Source organism: Acomys minous (genome assembly GCF_964271855.1).
Source record: "Acomys minous genome assembly, chromosome: 12".
In the NCBI taxonomy this organism is placed as follows: Eukaryota; Metazoa; Chordata; class Mammalia; order Rodentia; family Muridae; genus Acomys; species Acomys minous.
The window spans coordinates 68,447,407-68,470,522 of NC_140493.1; the positions used below are offsets into that span (position 1 = coordinate 68,447,407).

The 23,116-nt window shown below is 51.3% G+C and overlaps 1 protein-coding gene across 2 annotated transcripts; it reads left to right on the forward strand.

Annotated features, from left to right (window-relative positions):
• Positions 1-1,144: 1,144 nt before the first annotated feature.
• INPP5K (inositol polyphosphate-5-phosphatase K) lies at positions 1,145-23,058 on the forward strand. 2 transcript variants are annotated; one of them, XM_084802816.1, is made up of 12 exons: positions 1,145-1,542; positions 3,707-3,814; positions 4,085-4,193; positions 7,692-7,808; positions 8,161-8,336; positions 8,860-8,971; positions 10,120-10,229; positions 20,187-20,373; positions 21,979-22,116; positions 22,346-22,429; positions 22,560-22,664; positions 22,788-23,058. In XM_084802816.1, exons 1-12 carry the CDS (start codon positions 1,487-1,489, stop codon positions 22,845-22,847), a joined length of 1,362 nt encoding a protein of 453 aa, XP_084658942.1. In that variant the 5' UTR covers positions 1,145-1,486; the 3' UTR covers positions 22,848-23,058. The 2 variants fall into 2 exon arrangements, with proteins under 2 accessions (XP_084658942.1, XP_084658941.1); XM_084802815.1 differs by lacking the exon at positions 1,145-1,542 and adding an exon at positions 2,645-2,666.
• The last annotated feature ends 58 nt before the right edge of the window (positions 23,059-23,116 follow it).

Here is a 23,116-nt window from a genome sequence, read left to right on the forward strand (position 1 = left end):
GAAATTTGGAGTAATCATCCTGTCTCAGCTTCTTGGAATTATGGGCATACGCTACTACACCTAGTTCCAGAACATACCTATTGTGTTTGGGGGGGGGGGCGGTGTTGGTGGTTGTTTTTGGCTTTTGTTTGTTTCAAGACAAGGTTTCTCTGTGTAGCCCTGGTTGTCTTGGACTTACTCTGTAGACCAGGCCCGGCCTCGAACTCACAGAGATTCGCATGCCTCTGCCTCTGGAGTGCTGGGATTAAAGTCCTGTGCCACGGGGGGGGGGGGGGGGCGGGCAGAATTTATATTTAAAGTAGCAGGATGTTTGTGGGTCCTTGTGGCTGTTACTACAGGTGTAAAAAGTAGGAATTTTCACCTTGGCTTTCTAGTGTGTGAATTTCATGACGCTTTTTAATAAAACTGAGTTTTCCTTGGGAAAGTTGTAACTCTAATAACAATCCCATGCACTATCCCTCCACCCTAAGCAATTAAGAATCAGAAATAAAGAGGAAATAAGTCGAAGTGTCTGGCAAAATAAATCATCATGCTCAGCCACATACACACCAAATGGGAGCCACGCCGCATTTTTCATTCACTGATAGCTACTTGTCCAATCTCTGGAGTCCTAAAACGTGCTTTGTATTCAGCAAAACTAGTTTCGAGCTGGGCGTGGTGGTGCTCTCAGGCAGTCTCCGCTCTGAGCTGCCTATTCCAGGACATAATAGCAAGATTGTCTTGGGGGGAGGGGCGGGAACCCAAGGACGGCCAGCAAGTCACTTGAAAGAATGTAAGTGCTCTGTGACCACTATGAGGATGTTCCTTCATCAAAAATCACTTGTAAACAGGGCGCGGTGGCGCACTCCTTTAATGCCAGCACAGGTAGAAGCAGGAGGATCGCTGTGAGTTCGAAGCCAGCGTGGTCTACAAAGCGAGTCCAGGGCAGCCAAGGCTACACAGAGAAACCCTGTCTTGAAAAAAAGAAATCACTTGTAGTGCGGGGCGAGGCCAGCGGCAGAACGGACTACATTGAGCATCCGCACCCTGGGTAGGCGGCAGGGAAGACAGACGTGAGCCAAAAGTCTACGCACCACGACGACTTCCGCCCGCAGCGCCCCTCCTGCCCGCGCCCTCACGCAAGGCAGGCTGGGAATGCGGGGCTCTGGCGGCCGCGCCGCCGCCCACTCGCAGGTCGGTGAGGGCGCTGTGGCGTCGAGCGGTGGGTGACACCTCGAACACGCCTCTCCGCGTCTCCGAGCCGGCCTCCGCCCCGCCTCTGGGCGTTTCGCTGTGCTCGACAGTCCCGCCTCTGTTTCCCCAACCGCACCCCTACAGCCCTGGGCGCTCAAGATCCACCTCCTACGGAAGCCGAAGTGCGCTGAGAATCCGGAAGGAAAACAATCCGGAGGGAGCAGTGCCGCTGAGCCCGGCGAGCCAGGGCTGCTGCTCCGGCCCTCACTAGCTGGAGCGCGGAGACAGGAGCCTACCGAGGTCCCGCGTGGGAATGATGTCGTCAGAGAGCCCACGGCGGCCCAGCGCACGGAAGGGCTGTGTACTCAGGTGAGGACGCCGGTGTAGGCCGGTCGGTTCCTAGCCGTTAGCTATCTTCAGTCTAGTCTGGGTACCAAATCTCAATCAAGAGGACGGGCCTACAAGGCTGTCCTAGTTAGGACGCCCAAATTCTGCCGGGCCAGTGTTGAATGGGCTGTGTTAGATCTGATGCCCGCTCTAAACTCGGGCTGCCGAGGTGGTCACTGCAGACGCTCCCCAACGCTCGGGTTGGGTTGAGTTGGCTAAGGAGCGACGGTCGCCCTTTCAGCTGCAGAGTACAAGCTTTGTTCCTATTTTCCATCAGCAGTACATCATGGGGTCTTCTTGATCCGGTTATGATCTCTAAAAATCCGAAATCAGATTTAGGTTTAAAAAAAAAATCCTTTAGCGAAGCGAAGACTGGTCTCATGCCTGCTCTTTAATCACGAGGAACACCGCTAATCACGCAATTGGGTGTAAATCACGGTGCATGGATTTGCTGCTAATCATCAGAACTGAGAACTGGGATGAGAAATCCCAAGTTTTATTCTTTATCCACTTACAGTTAAGTGCCTGGGAATACAAGGAACCATTGAGTAAAAGGGTTACCTGCCTTAATCCTCTGCTGGACAGCAGGGGGAGACCGTAAACAGCAAAGTAACAGGCTGTCAGAGGACCCGAGAAGGTGGTTTTTGTATTATTTTGTTTATATTCATAGGAAGAGGCAGGAAATTGTTTTAAGCTAGCCAAGAAAAATTGTGTGTGTGTGTGTGTGTGTTTTACAAGGCATGCTTCTTAGAACATGTGCCTCTAAGAACAGGATCTGGTGGAGAAGAGCTGGTTTGTTTTTTGTTTTGTTTTGTTTTAGATTTATTTATTTATTATTATGTATACAGCCTTCGTGTATGCCTGCAGGCCAGAGGGTACCAAATCTCATACCCTCAGGGTCCTGTGCTTTGGTGCCTCAGTGTTCCTGGAACTCACAGGCTCCATCTCTCTACAGGCTGAGATTCTTGGAGTGTTGCTATAGCAACATGCTCACTTAAGGGCTCAATCCATCTCTGATATTCTGAACTTCTGATGGGATGTCATGGCCTTCGAGAGCTGCTGTGTAATTATTTCTCCTGCTACTCTGGGACTTGTGGGGAGCTGAGGTGGGAATGTTAATTTCCACTCGATGGCTTCTCCCAATAGAGAGTGTACTCCTGACGTAGAGACTAAGAAGCCAGTTACTTGGAAACTTGTATTTAGGTTCCATGAAGGCTGTGACAGAATCTGCTGTGCCCCAGGGATCTGCAAGGCAGGAGCGAGGGAGGGAATATGCCATTAACTGGGTTCTCTCTGAAATGTCTGTTCTTGTAGCTCTGAGGCACGTGGTCAGGTAGACTCAACCTCTAGCTGCTCGGTGCTCTTGGGAAGCATAGGCTGAGGTATGGGAGCAGAACCCGGCAGGCTGACCGTAGAGATCGATGAGACGCAGATAGCTAGAGGGGCTGATGGTTGACAAATTCCTGTCTAGCCGATTCTTCCTTCGTTCTTTTCCCTGGCCAGCTGTTTTTTAGTTCCCTTTGGCAGCTCTGTGTCAGGTGCCACCAGGTACAGGCAGCTGGAAACCTGCGTGGAGGAGCCAGTTCAAGGGGTAACAGGGACGGGAAACGCTTTATACTCCATTGCTCCATTCCCTCTTTTACTACCACGAGATGCAGAAGCAAGCTGGGCGCATGCTATATAATTTTAGTCCCATAATTTAGGAGTGGGAAGAAGGCTGCTCTCTGTGAATCCCAGGCAAGTCTGATCTACATAAGGAGTTTGAGGCAACCCAGGGCTTCATAGTGAAACGCTGTCTCGAAAGCACTAAACAAACAAACATGCAGACATATTTCCCATGAATACTGTAGTGGAAGCCATTTAACAGACCTAAGTCCCTGCCCATTATCTGGAAAAAATCCTAGCCTCCATTTTTTTTTTTAAGATTTATGTACTTATTATTTTGTGTACGGTGTTCTGCCTGCATGTAAACCTGCACATCAGAAGAGGGCACCAGATCTCATTATAGGTGGCTGTGAGCCACCATGTAGTTGCTGGGAATCAAACTCAGGACCTCTGGAAGAGCAGCCAGTGCCCTTAGCCTCTGAGCCACCTCTCCAGCCCCCTTAGCCTGCATTTTCTGTGACTGTCCTTACCATTTCCACAGCATACATGTTGTGACGTGGAATGTGGCCTCGGAAGCCCCCACTGTGGACCTCAGTGACCTCCTCCAAGTGAACAACCAAGAGCTGGACCTGGACCTCTATATCATTGGGTAGGTGTGTGGAGGCCCCCACCCTCTCTCCCTGCAGAGGACGGGTGTAACCGTCCTCCCTCACGCCAGAGTCTGAAGGTGAGGAGCTTTCGTCCTCACTGGGTCCAGTGTCAGGGTTCTTATCCGGGGTCAGCAGTGGTCATGGGTTGGATGGAGGCAAACAGCCACACAGCCAGGGCAGGGAGAACTCTTGGTCCTCAGAACCCGGGTCCGACAGACAGTCTGTGATGCCTGTGGGAGAAGCAGGAGCCTCTGACTAGGCATGGTCAGTTTGCAGGAAATGAATTCTGGAATCATAAGCCTTCTTTCTGATGCTGCATTTGAAGACCCATGGAGCAGTTCCTTCATGGATATGCTCTCCCCTCTGAACTTTGTCAAGGTAAGTTAAAAACTCAGGGGCCAAATGGAGGGGTGTGTGTCAGCCGCAGTGACTCTACTTGTCTGATAATGTCCCTTTTTCTTCCACTCAGCATTTCGCGTTCTTTCCCACTTATTGAAAGGTTTACACCTCATACTGCACTTGGCCCCCTGGAACTCCTGCCTGCCTTGTGCCGTCCCAGGGTACCTGGGTCTGAGCTATGACCTAACTCTAGGGGTTATTTCATGCCTAGATGTTTATCACTTGAGAGACTTCCTAGTGGACATGCAACAGGGCTTGTTAGAGCTCAGCGCCTACCCCTGCCCCACCCTCTGGTCTCTGCTCACTGCCCGGCAAGAGATCTCCTGAGTGTAGTACTTGCTGCAGTTTACGGAGTGCTCACTTGGTGTTAAGCAGTGTAAATAAGCGCTTGGTGTGGGTTATTTTACCATCTCAGCCCTCTGGGGACTCTTTAACCCATAGGAGAATGACAGGAATGCTGTAGGCCACTCGGTTTGATTCCGCCTTGCACCCACAGTGAATGAGCAAACTCCCAATCCAAGGAGCTAGTTGACAGCTTCTCGGAAATACTAGAATTCTCTGTTTCCCTTTCTAGATCAGTTTTTTTTTTTAAATTCTTCAGTATTGACTCTGTTCCCTAGTCTGTCCCGAGCTGTGTGGTTCCCCTGGGGAGGAGAAACAGAAGCTTAGCTGCCCTGAAGCCAGGCAGCGCAGCCACAGAGCCCTCAGCTCCCACGAGACACACGAGAAGCCTCTGCTGGGGAGTGTGGAGCTGCTCCCTCATGGAGGGAAGAGGCCCCTCTCCAGTACTCACTCCTCCCCAAGGCCTCACGCCTCCTGTGCCTGGACTAATTGGCAAAGGATTAGTAGACTGGAACTGAGCCAAGGAAATTCGCTCAGCCTGTGGCAGGGACACAGCCCATTCCACTCATGTGGCCTCCGACAGTTGAGAGCTAGCCTAAGGTCTCGGCAGGCAAAACAGACGCCTCCCATTCTCCCAAGATGGACGGGAGAGGACCCTGCTTACAGCCAGTTCCTTGTGAGGATTACCAGCTGTAATGTAAGAACTCAGGGGACCCTCGTTGCTGCCCCAGTGTCTAGTCAGCCCCTGCCAGTCCCTTGGGCTCCTCCTCCTTAGTTTCATCCCACTGGAACTTTCCCTGGAAATCTCTGGCTTTTCCTCAGAATCCCACCTGCCTTCCCAGTCTCACAGGTCCTGTCCTTACTCCTTTGTCTCGTCCCCAACTTCCTGCCACTCTCTCACCAAGTCAACTGGCCTTTGTGCTGAAGCCCAGTGGCCCCAACCTGCTCTGTTAGTGCCAGTTACCTGTAACTCCACTCCTGAGTCGTTTTAGGTTCTTGGTTTCTGGTCCCTCATAATATAGACCAGCCGGATTTCTGTTATCATAGGTAGTTGTGAGTGGGAAAAATAAAGACTGTAGCTCAGAGCCCGTATGCTAGGCCATAGGCTCAATTCCTGTTATAGGAAAAAAGATGCTCACTTAGGGTAGCAAGAGTAGGTTAGTATATACATCTGTGGCAATGTCAGAGGGCTCAGGCTCCACTTTCTCCTTTGTTCAGTACTGAGTCTGGAGTTCCCCCCACTTTGACTTTTCCACTGTGCTGGAGCTGCTCCTGGGCTGTGGGATCAAGTTTCATAATTCCTGGAAGGCCTCAGCCGAGTTCCCCACCCGGAGATTTCCTCCTTGGCCTTTGCACCTCATGCTCCGGAAACAGCTACTGGAGTGGTGGACAGTCCAACCCCAAGAGAGAGAGAGAGAGAGAGAGAGAGGGTCGCTAGGGATGGCCTTTTCCCACCCCACCTCTGCAGCCACCAATAGTGGGCACTCCCAAAATAGTCTTTCTAGTTCCCCTGCCTCCCGGAATTTCAGCAAGCCAGGGCTAGTGATCCCTGACCGCTGGGGGAACGCTTAAGCCTTTCCATGAACGTCAGCTGCTCCCCCAGCCCTGGAGCCTGTGTCCGCAGCACTCGCGTCCATCCCCTGTACGTTGCCTCCATGGACATGCAACCACAGAGTCTGCAAAACAATTAATGTCTCCTGTTTCCCAGACTGGCCTTAAGCTCCTGATCCGCTTCTATGAGTGCTAGGGTTATAGGCATATGCCATCATGCCTAACTTTCTAGTTATATATTACACACACACACACACACACACACACACACACCCCACCACCACCACACCACCATTTTCATGGTACTGTTTCAGTGGACTATAACATGTACAGAAAAGTATTCAAATGCTTACCCAGCATGCACAGGGCTCTGAAATTGGTCTTCGGCATTGGGGTGAGAAAAAAAAAAAGAGAAGTGGATGAGTGCATTAAGTGTAGAGTCAGTGAATGTTTAAAATTTGTTTTTATTTCATGTGCATTGGTGTTTTGCTTCCATATATGTCTGTGTGAGGGTGCTGGATCTCCTGGAACTGGAGTTATAGACAGTTGTGAGCGACATATGGGTGCTGGGAATTGAACCCTGATCCTCTGGAAGAGCAGCCAGTGCTCTTAACTGCTAAGCCATCTCTCCAGCCCTAAGACAATAAATTTCTGTACTTGAGTTGCCATCAGACAACTCAAGATTCAGAATAGCATCCTAGAAGCTTCTCTCTTGTTCTTGCTAATGTTTAAGAGTCCCTAAGCCAAAGTGAGTGTGGAGGCACGCACCTGTGATCCCAGCACTCAGAGGCTAAAGCTGGAGCATTGCCAGCTCAAGGTCTCCCAGTATACTAGCAAGACCCTGTATCAAAAAGGGCAATAGCCGGGTAGTGATGGCGCACATGTTTAATCCCAGCACTCGGGAGGCAGAGGCAGGCGGATCGCTGTGAGTTCGAGGCCAGCCTGGTCTACAATGCGAGTCCAGGACAGCCAAGGCTACACAGAGAGACCCTGTCTTGAAAAACCAAAACAAACAAACAAACAAAAACAAAAGGGCAGTGGGGTGGAAAGATTGCTCAGGGGTTAGAGCACTTGTTGGGATAGTCTCTCTAGGGGTTCAGATCCCAGTACCCACATAAAAAGCCAGGGATACATACACTCAAATACCACTGAGCCAAAAATGAATATCTTCACAGTATGTGTGGCATAGTCTTATTCTTGCTTAGGCCATGAGAAGAGATCTCTTAGGCCAGTGAGAGTGAGCGGAGGAGGAGGAGGAGGAGGAGGAGGAGGAGGAGGAGGAGGTGGAGGAGGAGGAAGAGCACCTAAGTGTGCATAAGCTGGTCTGGAAGGGGAGTGCTACCCTGGAAGCCTCTTCCCTTCCCTACATCCCGGGACCATAAACAAACAGAAGCTGAAGCTCCCAGAGTGCACTGTTTGCAGCTGAGAAAGAGAGCAAAAGAGTGAAATTCAGACTCACACTGGGCTCCATAGCCTCTTGGTCAGGGCTTGGCTTGTGGTTCTAGACTCTTGAAAGTGGTTGCACTTAGCAGGGATGCAATTGGCCTTTGCAGGTTAATGAGTGACCTTTGCCCTCTGATGCAGATCTCCCAAGTCCGTATGCAGGGGCTTCTCTTACTGGTCTTTGCCAAGTATCAGCATTTGCCCTACATCCAGACCATCTCTACAAAATGCACTCCTACTGGCCTCTACGGGTACTGGGTAAGGACTGAGCTCTCGTCGGAGACTTGAGCTGACAAGGGCTGGATGCTTTGAAGCTAAGCAAAACGGTGAAATGAGCTAAATCTGCGTATTCTGCATAGCCTGGGGCCCTGCCTATCCCTCCCACCCCCACCCCACCCCCTGCCACCCCAGCAGGGCCTGGGTATTCCTGAGATCCTAGATTGGGGTGTTGAGTTTTGTGCATGGAAGAATTAGCTGGGAAGCTGTGTGTTTATGGCTGAGGTCTTGGGGGAGGTAAGATTGAAGGGCCTCCCTTCAGACCCAGGATGGGAAAACGGGGGTGTGCGTACGATCCAGTCTCCCCCATGCTTCTTCCCCCCTTTGCTACCAGGGGAACAAAGGGGGAGTCAACGTCTGCCTGAAGCTTTATGGCTACTATGTGAGCATCGTCAACTGCCACCTGCCTCCCCATATGTCCAACAATGACCAGCGCCTGGAGCACTTTGACAGAATCCTGGAGAGTCAGACTTTTGAGGGATATGATATCCCCAACATCCTGGACCATGAGTGAGCCTGAAGCTGCAGACTGTCACCCCTGCCCTCCCCTCACCAGCCTAGGCTAGCACTGACTGCTGAGTCCACTCCCCAGCACCCTTCCTGACATCCCATCTGCTGGACTACCCAGCTTTGCCTGCCCGATGTCTACCTTCCTCTGGCCTCTCTGTCCTTCCTAGAAACCCTGGACACTTGTAAACATCCCAGGTCAAGCCCTTTGTGGTTCCTGAGTTTACCAGGAAGCTGTTTCTCAGCTTGTCCTGCTGGCGAGCGGAGGAGCAGAGGCCTAGAGCCTGCCCTGTATTTGCCATGTGCTCATCTGGGAAAGGCCTTTACCTTAAATAATAGCATCCGTGCCAAGGACTGTCCTGGTGGACCCATGCATGTCCTGGCCTTCATTTGCTCCTGCCTAGAATCTAGCTTCTCACTTGCCCCCTCAGCTTTTTCCTCCCCAGCAGCCCTTGGGCTCAGCAGGCCTATGCCTCTTCACTGACCTCATCACAACCCTCAGGCTGCCCTCCTTTTTTTCCTGAAGCCTCATTCTGTGGTTTGGAGACATGAACTTTCGAATTGAGGACTTTGGGTTGCTCTTTGTTCAGGACTGTGTAACAAGGCAGTGCTACCGCGAGCTGTGGGAGAAGGATCAGGTATCAAGTGAGCAGAGGGTCTGGGGTGTGTGTGTGTGTGTGTGTGTGTGTGTGTAGTGAGCAGGGGGTCTGGGCTGTGTGTGTCTGTCTGTCTGTCTGTGTTTGTGTGTGCAGTGAACAGAGGATCTGGTGTGTGTGCACGCGCGCGTGTGTGTGTGTGTGTGTGTGTGTGTGTGTGTGTGTGTATGTGTGAAGTGAACAGAGGTCTGGTGTGTGTGTGTGTGTGTGTAGTAAGCAGAGGGTCTGGGGTGTATGTGTGTGTGAAGTGAACAGACGATTTGGGGGGGTGTCTGTGTGTGTGTGTGTGTAGTGAACAGAGGGTCTGGGGTGTGTGTGTCTCTCTCTGTGTATGAAGTGAACAGAGGGTCTGGGGTGTGCGTGTGTGTGTGTGTGTGTGTGTGTGTGTGTGTGTGTGTGTGTGTGTGTGTTGAGTAGAGGATCTGGGGTGTGTGCGTGAGCTGAGCCTATTGTGGCTGTCTGTGAAATGCTCAGAGAGCAGCAGAGCTCAGGTGGTCTGGGCTCTGCTCTCCTTTCTCCATGGTGGGAGCAGGGGTCTAGCCAGGTTTTGCATGTGGAGGTGGGGCAGCCATACTGTCAGGGCTGAGCGTCACCTAAGAAACCATTGGCATGCTCAAGCACAGGGAGCCAGGCTGGGCCCAGCTGCTCCACCTGTAGTCTCAGCTGCTCACACCTGTAATCTCAGCTGCTCCACCTGTAGTCTCAGCTGCTCACACCTGTAATCTCAGCTGCTCACACCTGTAATCCCAGCTGCTCCAGAGACTGAGACAGGGAGAGGCGGTCTGTGTGAGCTTTGGCCAGCCCAAGCCTCATCACATGCTTGAGCCTATTTGTACCCCTGCTGCCGCCTCTCTTATCCCAAGCCTGCTTACCTCTTGGAGGAGAATATGCCACCCCTCTGGGGCCTTAGTTTTTCTGTGTCCTCCTAGTGATCCCCAGACAGTTGGAACTCAAAGTCTGCTCTCCACAGAGAAGGCTAGAAAGAGAAAATGGCAGCAGTGGCTTCCCCTGCTCCTGTGAAGTCACATTGTCAGGCACTATGGGGACTGTTGAAGTGGCGGCAAAAAGAGGGTGGTGCTGACATCTTGAGTCAGGACTGTGAGGGATGGGGACTGTGTCTTTATCTACAGCTCTGCATTGCCAAAAGACATGACCCACTGCTCCGGGAGTTCCAGGAAGGCCCGCTGCTCTTCCCGCCCACCTACAAGTTTGATAAGCACTCCAACAACTATGACACCAGGTGAGGAGGAAACCAGTACCCAGGAGGCTCTGGCAGCCCTCGGAGCAGGGTGGAGATCAGGGAGGCAGGACTAGATCCCGCCATTACCTCTCAGGAGCGGGATCCCCGCCCTTTCTCGGGGTCTGCCTGTGAAGACTTCCCAGACTGGTCTGAGAGTGGGCAGGAAGTTGGTATTAGCAGGAGTGTAGGGAAGAAGGGAACTGAAGGACACTGTATAGGAGAGGACGGAGGCAGCCCTGACCTAGGAGGGGAGCACAGTGTATAGGAGAGGGCGGAGGCAGCCCTGACCTAGGAGGGGAGCACAGTGTATAGGAGAGGGAGGAGGCAGCCCTGACCTAGGAGGGGAGCACAGTGTATAGGAGAGGGCGGAGGCAGCCCTGACCTAGGAGGGGAGCACAGTGTATAGGAGAGGGCGGAGGCAGCCCTGACCTAGGAGGGGAGCACAGTGTATAGGAGAGGGCGGAGGCAGCCCTGACCTAGGAGGGGAGCACAGTGTATAGGAGAGGGCGGAGGCAGCCCTGACCTAGGAGGGGAGCACAGTGTATAGGAGAGGGCGGAGGCAGCCCTGACCTAGGAGGGGAGCACAGTGTATAGGAGAGGGCGGAGGCAGCCCTGACCTAGGAGGGGAGCACAGTGTATAGGAGAGGGCGGAGGCAGCCCTGACCTAGGAGGGGAGCACAGTGTATAGGAGAGGGCGGAGGCAGCCCTGACCTAGGAGGGGAGCACAGTGTATAGGAGAGGGCGGAGGCAGCCCTGACCTAGGAGGGGAGCACAGTGTATAGGAGAGGGCGGAGGCAGCCCTGACCTAGGAGGGGAGCACAGTGTATAGGAGAGGGCGGAGGCAGCCCTGACCTAGGAGGGGAGCACAGTGTATAGGAGAGGGCGGAGGCAGCCCTGACCTAGGAGGGGAGCACAGTGTATAGGAGAGGGCGGAGGCAGCCCTGACCTAGGAGGGGAGCACAGTGTATAGGAGAGGGAGGAGGCAGCCCTGACCCAGGAGGGTAGCACAGTGTATAGGAGAGGGCGGAGGCAGCCCTGACCTAGGAGGGGAACACAGTGTATAGGAGAGGGCGGAGGCAGCCCTGACCTAGGAGGGGAGCACAATAGCATTCTGGGAACTTTCTTCTACTTCCCAGGGCCTTCTAGTCTCATACAGGAGTGCAGAAAAGTTACTTAAGATAGCTACTCACGTTAAGTTCCCCTGCCCCAAACTCTGCGTGAGTCAAATACTATGTGAGGAGATGAAAAAGAGTGTAAAACCAGACGTGGTTTTGCATAGTTGTAATCCTTGCACTTGGGAGCTGCAGGCAAGGCCACCCTTAGCTACACAGCAAGTTCAAAGCCATCCAGGGCTACATGAGGCCCTGTCTTTTTTTTACCCCCAAGACAGGGTTTCTCTGTGTAACCTTAGCTGTCCTGAACTTACTTTGTAGACCAAGCTGGCCTGGAACTCACAGAGATCCACCTGCCTCTGCCTCCCTGAGTGCTGGGATTACAGGGGCACACCACCACCCCTGGCTGAGGCCCTGTCTTAGAAAAACAAAACAATCAATTTCCCAAAGGAAAGAAAGGAAAATATGAAGTTCCCAGAGAACAAAACAGAGGAGGTGCTCTGGCAACAGCTTCCCAGAAGTTTAAGACACTAATTATTAGTGTGTGTGTGGGGGAATGGGGGGAGCATCAGCAGGGTGGGCCAGACCCTTAGGAGTAAAAAGGGAAGTAGGTATCTCCACAGCAAGCTAGGGTAGCTATGAGCTTCATGCATGGAAATGGTTTGACAGAGCCTAAATGTCCTTATCAAGGAAAGGGAAAAAGGGTGCGCCGTTTGAGGACTGTGGAGCAGGACGGGGATAGGGTTATGGCTAGGGCAGTCTGCACAAGAAGAGGCAATGCCCTCTGGAGACAGGGCAGCCTGGCAACAGTGCAGGGTAAGAGGACAAGCTGGCTGGTGTGACTGCCGCGGAGGGAAGTGCTGGCCTCGGGAGGGAAGTGCTGGCCTCTACAGCCGTCCATTGAACTTGAGCAGCAGTGTGGAATCTGGAAGGCCTCAAGAGCTGCCTGGGGCCTCGGAGGCCAGACCTCCAAGTGAACTGCAGCTGTAACTTGGTCGAGCAGTTGGCTAGCACCTGCAGGCCCTGGGTTCAATCCTTAACTAGGAAGGTGCAATTCCTCCTGGGACATAGCAGAGAAACTACCAGCAGACTGGGAGTCCTTGCAAGCAGCTGGGAGCAGGGCTGGAGTTGGCAGGGTCTGACAGGGTAGCTAGGCTCATAGGTAGTAAGTACAAGCCCTCAGGTGGCTTAGCTGATGGGTGAGCTAGACTTGGGCCTGTTCTCTGGCCTGGGTAGTGCTTTTTTTTTTTTTTTTTTTTTTTTTTTTTGGTTTTTCGAGACAAGGTTTCTCTGTGTAGCCTTGACTGTCCTGGACAGTCCAGGCTGGCCTCGAACTCACAGCGATCCGCTTGCCTCTGCCTCCTGAGTGCTGGGGTTAAAAGCGTGCGCCACCACGCCCGGCTATGGTAGTGCTTTTTCATCTACAGTACTTCAACTAAGAATATAGCTAAGTCTGTGGTGCTGTGATATAACGCTTGCCAGGAGACACACCCCAAATAATTCATAGCTACCAATCTTCCCAGCAAGAGCAAAAGAGGCTGGCATCAAGACCAAACAAACAAACAAACAAACAAACAAAAACAAAAAGCCTAGGGAGGATGCAGGTGCGTGTTGCTATATACTGGCTTGCTGTGCTTGGCATGGAGCTCTTTCCCTGTGCCAGGCATTGTGCAGACGGCTTCCATCGCTTCCTTTACCACATGCACCCCTTGGGCACACAGTGCTATTGCTGACTTCTTACTGAAAAGGAAGGCTAGCTGTGTGGTGTGGCGCACACCTTTACTCCCAACATTCAGGAGGCGGGGCGGGCAGATCTGAGCTGGAGACCAACCTGACCTGCAGAGTGAGTTCCAGGAAGGCCAAGGGCTGCATGGAGAGTCCTAGAAGGCATGGCCCTCAGGGTTCTGCCCCTCAAGCAGCCAGGATTATATTTTACTTGTGTTTTTTGGGTGTATGTGTGTGGGGTGTATATAGGTATTTGTGTGAGTGTGCACATGTGTGCAGAGGACAGAAGTTGGTGTCAGTATCTCTTTTTCATTGTTCTCCATACTGTTTTGCTTTTTTTTTTTTTTGAGACAGGGTTTCTTTGTGTAACAGTCCTGGCTGTCCTGGACTCACTTTGTAGACCAGGCTGGCCTCGAACTCACAGAGATCTGCCTGCCTCTGCCTCCCGAGTGCTGGGATTAAAGGCGTGCGCCACCACGCCCAGCTGCTGTTTTTGTTTTCAAGACATGGACTTTCTGTAGTCTGGCTGTCCTGGAATTCATTCTGTAGACCAGGCGGGCCTCAAACTCAGAGTGCCTGCTCTGCCTCTGCTTCGTGAGTGCTGGGATGAAAGGTGTGTGCCGCCATTGCAGGCTTTCCTTTTTTTTTTTTTTTTTTTTGCAAGGTTTTTCATTGAATCTGGCAGCAGTCACTATTTAGCAGTCACTATTTGTCTGGCTGTAGTCTCGATGATCAATGAGGTCCAAGGATTCCACTGTCTCCCCCACCCAATCCCTGTGGTTACAGGCATATACTTTAAAACGGGTGTTGAGAATCTAACCTCATGTCCTTATGGCTTCACCAGTTGAGGCATCTCCCAGGCCCTGGGATTGCATAGCATGTACAGGCAATCCGGGCACACCTGCTTGCTCTCTAGGGGGGGCTCAGCAACATACACCACAGGAACCAACAGCTACCTCTGCACTACACAGGAGTATCTCAATAATGAAGTCCACTGTTCCTGTCCAGACATCCCTCTGTGTTTGGGCTCCAAGCACCACTGAAAACTCGCAGCTCTGCAGTCAGGCAGACTTGGGTTCAGAGTCTTCCTGAATCACAAAGTTTCTTACTACCTGTCTCAAAAACCAAAGTGCAGGGGCTGGAGAGGTGGCTCAGTGGTTAAGAGTACTGGATGCTCTTCCAGAGTGACCAGGGTTCAACTCCCAGCACCCACATGGCAGCTCACCACTGTCTGTAATTTTAGTTCCTGAGGAGCTGACACCTTCACACAAAACCAATGTACATAAAATAAGAATAAATAAGTCATTTTTAAAAAGAAAATTAACTGCATATATTATGAAATCATTTATTTAAAATTAAGTGCAGGAGATGTAGTTCTTTGGTAGAAGCCGTCTGTGTAAGGCACTCGGTTTGATACCTAACTCTGGGCCAGGTATGGTGGCGCACGCTTTTAATCCCAGCATTCGAGATGCAGAGGCAGGCAGATCGCTGTGAGTTCGAGGCCAGCCTGGTCTACAAAGCCAGTCCAGGACAGCCAAAGCTATTACATAGAGAAACCCTGTTTCGAAAAACCAAAAAATAAAAATAAAAAATAAAAAGACTGATAGCTAACTGCAAAGCAGAAGAAACCTGCCATGAGCCACTGCTGTCCTTTTGATACCAGAGCAGAACGTGGGTCTCATTTATGCTCAGCCCAGCCTGTGTTTGATCTGGGGGCCTGAGAAAAGCATTCAACCTAGACCAGCAAAGGGGCCCACCAACGGCAACAGGAGTCAAACCATCGCGGTGAGCTTGGTCAGGAGTTAGCTAGTACATTTCCAGAACTCAAAGAAGTACCAAGGAAGCTGGCAGCCGGAGACAGGAGAGAGGGGTCAATTATACTTGTCAAGTGAGGAGGTTGGTTTGTTTATCTGTTTATTGTTGCAGTGGTGTTGACTGTAGAGCCCCACATGTACTAGGCAAGTATTCTGCCGTCATTCCTAAGCGTGTGCTGGCGGATAGAGGAAGGACGGGCTCTCCGGTCCTCCAGCAGCCCTGATGAGTAGCACCCTGAGGAGACAAGACCCTGGCCTGTGTAGCTGTCCTAGGTGACTGTGGGTGATTTATGTGTCTGTCTAGCGATACAAAGTGACTCTGGATGATTTGTGTCCAGAGCATAGAATGCAGCTTTCATCAGCCAGGCAGCGTCCCTGAGCCAAGATGTAATGAGAACCGAGGTCGGCTCCATTACAGGGGAGGGCGGAGGGGCTGAGGGCAGGGCAGGAAATCCTGGTAGAGTCAGGGATTGCAGCAGGTGCCATTACAGTACCCATGTGGCTACAGTGTGGGCACTGAGCAGAGGATATGATCACAGCTAGTCAAGACGTGTGTCACGGACACATGAAGTGCATGACCAGTTAACCATGCTCCAGAGGTCAGTGAGGCACTTAAAAGCTGTCCATAGGGAGCTGAAGTGAAAAGTGCTTGTGTTTGCAGGAACTGAGCACAGAGAGTTTTGTTTTGTTTTGTTTTGCTTAGAATCTAGAGAATCTTGCAGAGTTTTGTGGCTTTAGTTTTCTGAACGGGAAAGTTCATTTCTTTGAGAAACAGTCACACTCAAATCATTAGAGGTAAGAGGGACCCTGCCTCCACCAGGCCAGATAGACTATCTCAGCTTTAGGGGGAGAAATGTGACTTGTAAGGCAGGATCATGGGGCTGGAGAGATGGCTCAGAGGATCATAGCACTTGTTACACTTGCAGAGGACCCAGGTTCCTGATGCCACCCACATGGCAACTCACTGCTGCCCGTAACTCCTGTTCCAGCGGTTCTGACACATCTGGCCTCTTTGGGCACTGCATGCCTGTGGAACACAAACATGCCTGCAGCCAGCACCCATGCACATAAAACAAAGATGAATAAATCGTCTCTAAAATATGAATGACAGACTCATCGGAAAGATTGGAGCAGCCAATAAGACAAGTGTCACAGCCAGGCGTGGTGGCACACGTCTGAAATCTGAGCACTCAGGAGGCAGAGGCAGGCGGGTTTCTGTGAGTTCAAGGCCAGCCTGGCCCAGAAAGTGAGTCCAAGAAAGCTTAGGCTACATGGAGAAACCCTGTCTTGGGGGGGAAAAAAAGGAAGTGTCACAGTGCATAGCACACTAAGGATCTACTTTTAAATTATGCAACATGTAGAACTTGAATAGGTACAATAATATTTGAACATATTTAATTTGCCTTTTTTCCCCCTGTCTTGTCAACCAAGCTCAGGGAACTGGGGTTATAGCTTAGCGATAATTACCTCCCACATGCCCTAGGTTCCATCCCGAGCTACAGAAAGAATTTCCTTGATGCTCTTTGGTTTCGTTGGTTGGTTTTTATTTTTGTTTTGAGATAAGGTCTCGTTGTATGGCTCCTGCTGGCCAGGAACTTGATATGGAAGCCAGCCTGCCTCTGCTAAGATTAAAGGTGTGCACCACATCTGCCCTGTTGACCCTGCTTTTTAATCCTACCCACATGACATATGAAGCCTTACTGAAAAAGATGAACAGTGCAGATGCTAAAGATAGGAAGAGGGGAGGAGCAAAGAGATAGATGTTGGTTCAGGTGTGAGGACACTATCACGACAGGAGGTCTGCGTTCTTAGCCATCTCAGAGAGTTGGGGAGAAGCTGTGCTTTGAAGGAGTGTATCTGTGTGGCTCTCACCACCTCATGTTGATGATGACCACCAAGACAGGTGGTTTTCCAGTAACGCCAACACTGGGGAGACGGAGGCAGGTGGATCTCTAAGTTGGAGGCCATCTTGGCTCACATAGTGAGTTCCATGCTGAGCAGGGGGTACATAGTAAGACCCTGTCTCTGAACAAATAACAAGAAACTCCAGAGAAAGAGCATCTGGAAACCTTAGGAGCTAGCAAGCAGAAAGCAGTTGAGCCAGAGTTTCCACTTCTTGGCCACTCCTTGATGCCTCAGCGTCTCTGAAGTAAGTGCTCTTATCACACCATCTTAAAGTTCAAGAAACTGAGATGTAGCAAGGTGAAGTCACTTGCCTCAAGGCATAGCTCCGAACTACCAGACAAGAACCTTCCTCCAGCTGGCCTCTGGTTCCAGCCTCTCAGTTTACCATGCTATCACCCTCGTTTGCTGACAGCTGTGCTGCTGTTTAGATGACAGCAGTGCATTGGGAGTACTCAGTGCATTAGGACTGATGAAGCAGGAGGCAGAGACTTTCAAAGTGATTGGGACATGGGAGACTGCACATTAAGACCAGAGGCATTCTTTGTTGGCTGTTTTTGTTGTTGGGTTTTGTTGTTGTCTGCTTTTTGAGACAGAGTTTCACTGTGTAGCCCTGGCTGTCCAAGAACTAGCCCTGTAGAGGAAGCTGACCTTGAACTCACAGAGATTCACCTGCCTTTGCTTCTGCCTCCCCAAGTGCTGGGATTAAAGGTGTACACCACCACTGCCCAACTGGAAAGCATTTTGCAGGGGCTGGGGCTGGCTTTTGTTGTTGTTTACTTTTTTGTTTGTTTGGGTTTTGTGTATGTGAGTATATTTGTTCGTTGCATGTGCATGTCTCTGTGGAGGCCAGAGGCCAGCGTCAATGTCTTCCTCTATGATTCTACACCTTTTAAATTTTTTAATTTGTTCGGGGGCTAGAGAGATAGCTTAGTGGTTAAGAGCAGTGTCTGCTCTTTAGAGGTCCTGAGTTTGATTCCCAGCACCCACATAGTGGCTCACAACCATCTATACTGGGATCTGATGTTCCCTTTAGGCATGCAGATATACATGCAGATAGAGCACAAAAAATTATTTATTCATTTTTTATTGTATATATGTTTTGCCTGCCTGTATCTGTATACCACGCATGCCTGGTATTAGTCACAGACATCAAAAGAGGGCATCATATCTTCTGGGGTTGGTTGTTAACACCCATGGATGCTGGGGATTGAACCCAGGTCCTCTGAAAGAGCAGCCAGTACTCTTTCCTGCTGAGCCATCTCACCAGTGGCCTGCTCCCTCCTTGAGACCAGAGCTCACTCTGTAGTCAGCACTGTCTTGGAACTCTGCATAGCCCAGGTTGACCTCAGCATCTGGTCCCCCCTCCTGCCTTAGCCACCTGAGAGCTGGGATTACAGACACGAGCCACCACGTCTGACTCTTTCAGGAGAGAGTGCACGAATGGGTAGGGGTGTGTGTGCAGGCCAGAATGCCAGTGTCTAGGGGTGTTTGTTTGTTTTTCGAGACAGGGTTTCTCTGTGCAGCCTTGGCTGTCCTGGACTTGCTTTGTAGACCAGGCTGGCCTCAAACTCACAGAGATATCTGCCTGCCTCTGCCTCCCAGCCCAGCTGTAAAAAATGTTTATATTAAGGCCAGGCATGGTGGAGCACGCCTTTAATCCCAGCACATGCTGGCAGATCTCTGAGTTCGAGGCCAGCCTGGTCTACAAAGTGAGTCCAGGACAGCCAAGAAAGTTAACCAGGCGTGGTGGCACACGCCTTTAATCCCAGCACTCGGGAAGCAGAGGCAGGTGCCTGGTCTACAAAGCAAGTCCAGGACAGCCAAAACTACACAGAGAAACCCTGTCTTGAAAAACAAAACAAAAACAAAAACAAAAAAAACCTTTTAAATTAAAAAAAAAAGAACAACAAACAAGACACCACATGGCTGAGCGCAGGTACAGAGAAACCTTGTCTTAAAAAGCCAAAAACCACATTTTTACATTTTTAGTGTGTGTGGGGGGGGGGGAGGTACCCTTGCTATGGCGTGCGTGTAGAGACCTAAGACCAGCTTCTGAGGGTTGGTTCTTGCTTTTGCTTCTACCATGAGGGTTCTGGGTGTTGAACTTAGCTTGTCAGGCTTGGTGACAAACACCTTTACTCCCCGGCCTTTTCTTTGTTTGTTTGTTGTTTTTTCTTTCTTTTCGGGGGGGGGGGTATGGAGTGGGGATAGGTCTCTCTATATAGCGCTGGCTGTCTTAGAACTTACTCTGTAGACCAGGCTGGCCTTGCACTCACAGAGATCCATCTGCCTCTACTGCCTCAGTGCTGGGATTAAGAGACGTGCACCAACACACCTGGCTCCTACCTCATTTTTCAAAGTAGGGTCACTTACTGACCTAGAGCTCACCCATTCAGTTACATGATTGGCCAGTAATCTAGCCTCCCCTGGGGTGGCTGCCTGCTCCCTTCACACTGGGCCGACAGGCACATGCTGTGGGACCTGACTTAACACGGTTTTGAATTTTACAAGGATTCTACTTGAGGCCTCGTGCTTATATGAGAAGCACTTTCTGGTGACTGTTGAGACCACAGAATCACAGTGGGAGTGGGGCTGTAGCTCAGCTGATAGCGTGCCTGCCCAGCACTTACAGAAGCCCTAAGGTAGACCGTTGGCATGCGCAGCTTGGGCGTGGTCGCACACACCTGTGCACTGATGGAGGCAGCAGCAGAAGCCACCCTCACCTACACAGCAGCCCCGTGTAACCAGACTGCGCTCTACAGAGAGCTGATTTCAGCCTCTTCCAGGGCTAGAGGCAGTTCAGCTCATCTGGTCATCTTAGCAGCCCTGTGAGGTGACAACTGTTCCCGTGTCACTTTGCAGATGAGGAGGCTGGAGCCTGAGGGGGCTAGCCTAGTGGTTCAGAGCACGTGCTCTGTGGTCGTGGTGCTTGCTTGGCCTTGAGTCCTGACTGCACCACTTAGTAGCTCTGTGGCTTTGGGGAAATCACCCCCTTTCCTAAGACTCAATCTCCCTACTGTAAAGGGTGAGTGGTGACCATACTAACCACAGGCCTGTGGTAAGCATTCCCCAAATCTCCACAACTTCAAAACCCAACATAGGTTCCTTTTCTTTCTTTCTTTCTTCCTTTCTTTTCTTTTCTTTTTTCTTTGTTCTTTTTTTGAGAGTGGGGTGCCTTGAATGCAATGTTCCTAAGTCACAGCTTAATTCATAAACACGTGGGCTTAGGCAGGGGTCTGATTGATCCTGCTCATCCCACTGGTTACCCTCCCAGCTGCTGTGCTTCCACAGTCCTGGCCCAGAAGCCTTTGACTAGTGCTCGACCCTGAAGCAGACACGTGCAGGCCCAGTCCTGCTCTCCTGCCAACTCTTTCCCCTCGCATTCTTTTCTCTACCCTAAGTGAGAAAAAACGCAAGCCTGCGTGGACTGACCGCATCCTGTGGAGGCTGAAGCGGCAGGCCCAGGTCAGCCCCTTGGTCTCCAGTCTGCCGACCTCTTACTTCGCCCTGACCCTGAAGAGCTACATCAGCCACATGACGTACAGCATCAGTGACCATAAGCCTGTCACTGGCACCTTCAACTTGGAGGTGAACCTCTGGGCTTCCCAAAACTGGGCAGAGGGAGGGATAGCTGTGCGGGCCACACCACCAACCCTGCTCCAGCTGGCTTGTGCTGTCAGGCAGTCTCCAGGGGACACCGGTAGGGGGACATGACTGCCTTTCCTCCCGGGTCAGGTGTCCCAGGGATTCTGAGGAGCTGTTGATGGCTCTCGCTGTCAAGAGGTGTTGAGGCGCCTGTGAATAGGCTTCGGTTTCCTCTCGGTATTCTCCCTGGAGGTTAATGAGTTCCATCAGGCTTATTGCCTACTGTGGGAAGTAGAACTTCCTTTTATTTGTCCTAATTGTATCTAGATAGAGTTGCAGAGGGTGCTCTCTCCCTCCCTTACAGCTTGCCGCCTGATAACTGCACAGTGCTGGCCACATTAAGCTGTCTGCTCCCCGCAGCTTCAGTGCTGACCCTTCCACATTTTTACAGCGGTTCTTACCACAGCATTTCCCCACAGACAGAAACCTCAGAAGAGAGTAGCTGTCAGACCTCTTTGTTTTTTGTTTTTGTTTTTGTTTTTTAAATAGAACACTTCTCAAATTTGCATGTCATCCTCGCACGGGGGCCATGATAATCTTCTGTAACATTCCAATTTTCATATATGTGTTGCCAAAGCAAACACTTTTTTTTAAAAAAAGATTTGTTTATTATGTATATAGTTTTGTGTGCCTGCCCGCATCAGATCTCATTATAGATGGATGTGAGCCACCATATGGTTGCTGGGAATTGAACTCAGGACGTCTGGAAGAGCAGACAGTGTTCTTAACCACTGAGCCATCTCTCCAGCTCCAGACTCTTTTTTTTTTTTGAGACAGGACTTCTCTGTGTTAGCCTTGGCTGTTCTAGACTTGCTTTGTAGACCAGGCGAGGCTGGCCTTGAACTCACAGCTGAGATTAAAGGCATACATCACCATGCCCAGCCCAGAACTCTTTTCTTTTCTTTTTAAAATTTATTTATTATTTATACAGTATTCTGCCCACATGTGTGCCTGTCCACCATAAGAAGGCACAGGATCTCTTTATAGATGGTTGTGAGCCACCATGTGGTTGCTGGGAAGTGAACTCAGGACCTTTGGAAAAGCAGATGGTGCTCTTACCCTCTAAGCCATCTCTCCAGCCCCCAGACCTCTTTTCTTTTTTCCTTTTCTTTTTCTTTTTCTTTTCTTCCCACCTTCCCCCCGAGACAGGGTTCTCTGTGTAGCTTTGGCTGTCCTGGACTACGTAGTCCAGGCTGGCCTCAAACTCACAGCGATCCACCTGCCTCTGCCTCCCGAGTGCTGGGATTAAAGGCGTGCACCACAGACCTCTTTTCTTAAAGCAAGTCCCTCTTCCCCCATCCACACACACCCTCAGCTCTGTGCTCCGTGCAATCTACCTACCTGGTTCTGGACCCCATTCCCCTGGCAGGGCAAGCTCTCCCTGACGAGCCGGTGGCACTTCCTGGCTACCTAGGGTCAGCTAGAGTAGCCTAGAGAAGTCCCATGCCCACTTCTCTGAGTGTCCCCGTTGCCCCCACCATGCTACAAGAACACAGTAAGGAGCAGCTGCCTTAAGGGTTTCAGCCCACCGCCCACCCCTGTGTCCAGCTGAACCCGCAGATGTCTGTGCCGCTCATCACTATGATGCCCGAGTCCCTCTGGACCATGGAGAACGACATGTTGGTCAGCTACACCTCCACCCCAGAGTTCCTCAGCAGCTCCTGGGACTGGATCGGACTCTACAAGGTGAGGTGGCAGGCAAGGCAGGGCATCATCACCCCCTGGTTTGCCCATCACTGGGTCTCACAGAAGCTGGCCAGACACAACCAAATAGCTTACCCTTGTTCACTCCAGGGACCCTTACCCACTTAGGGCCTGCCAGGAAAGGGGAGACTTCGTGTAGTGGCCAGCCCCGGCATGCAGACCAGCCTCTCCTCGGGGCTTTGTCTAGCTCTCACACCCTCTTCAACCACAGGTGGGGATGCGCCACATTAAGGACTACGTGTCCTATGTCTGGGTCGGCGACAACCAGGTCTCCTGTGCTGACAGCCCAAACCAGGTACATCTCCAGCATGCAGGCTTGCCTAAACATTCTTGTCTTCCGGAAGGAAGGGGTGTAGGGTAACTTACCACTCCACCATGGGGCAGGGCCCAGAGTCCTAGAGCTGACCCCATTCCTGTTGTCCCAGGTATATATCAACATCAGTGACATCCCTGACACTGAGGATCAGTTTCTCCTCTGTTACTATAGCAACAATCTGAACTCTGTAGTGGGGATAAGTCAACCCTTCAAGGTAAGGGGTGCTGGTGGGAGATGGTAGGCCTGTGGAACCACATGTGTTGGGCGATGCTGGGACATTGGGAAAGTGGGTAAGACCTCTGCTTAACCTCTCCTGCCACTTCTTTTACCCCTGCAGATCCCACATCGATTCTTTTTGACAGATGACGCACTGTGTGAGCCTGAAGTACAGCTCTGAGCCCAGATGCTAGTGAATGAATCCAGGGCGGAGGCTAGAGCCGGAAGCCAGTTCTGTCTCAGCACTGCCAGGAGCACTGGTCCGGCCCAACCCCTGAGGAGGGGACTGCCTGCCCTCCAGCTCCCCACCTCCCAGGGGAGCTCAGCCAGACTGCTCTGCTCTCTCCAGGCCACATGAACTGGCCGGTTAATACAGGTTCTTGTTACTAAGACGTGGTTGAAACAAAGTAGTGTGTCAATAGCAAAGACTTGGGGACTGTCCGCTGCACA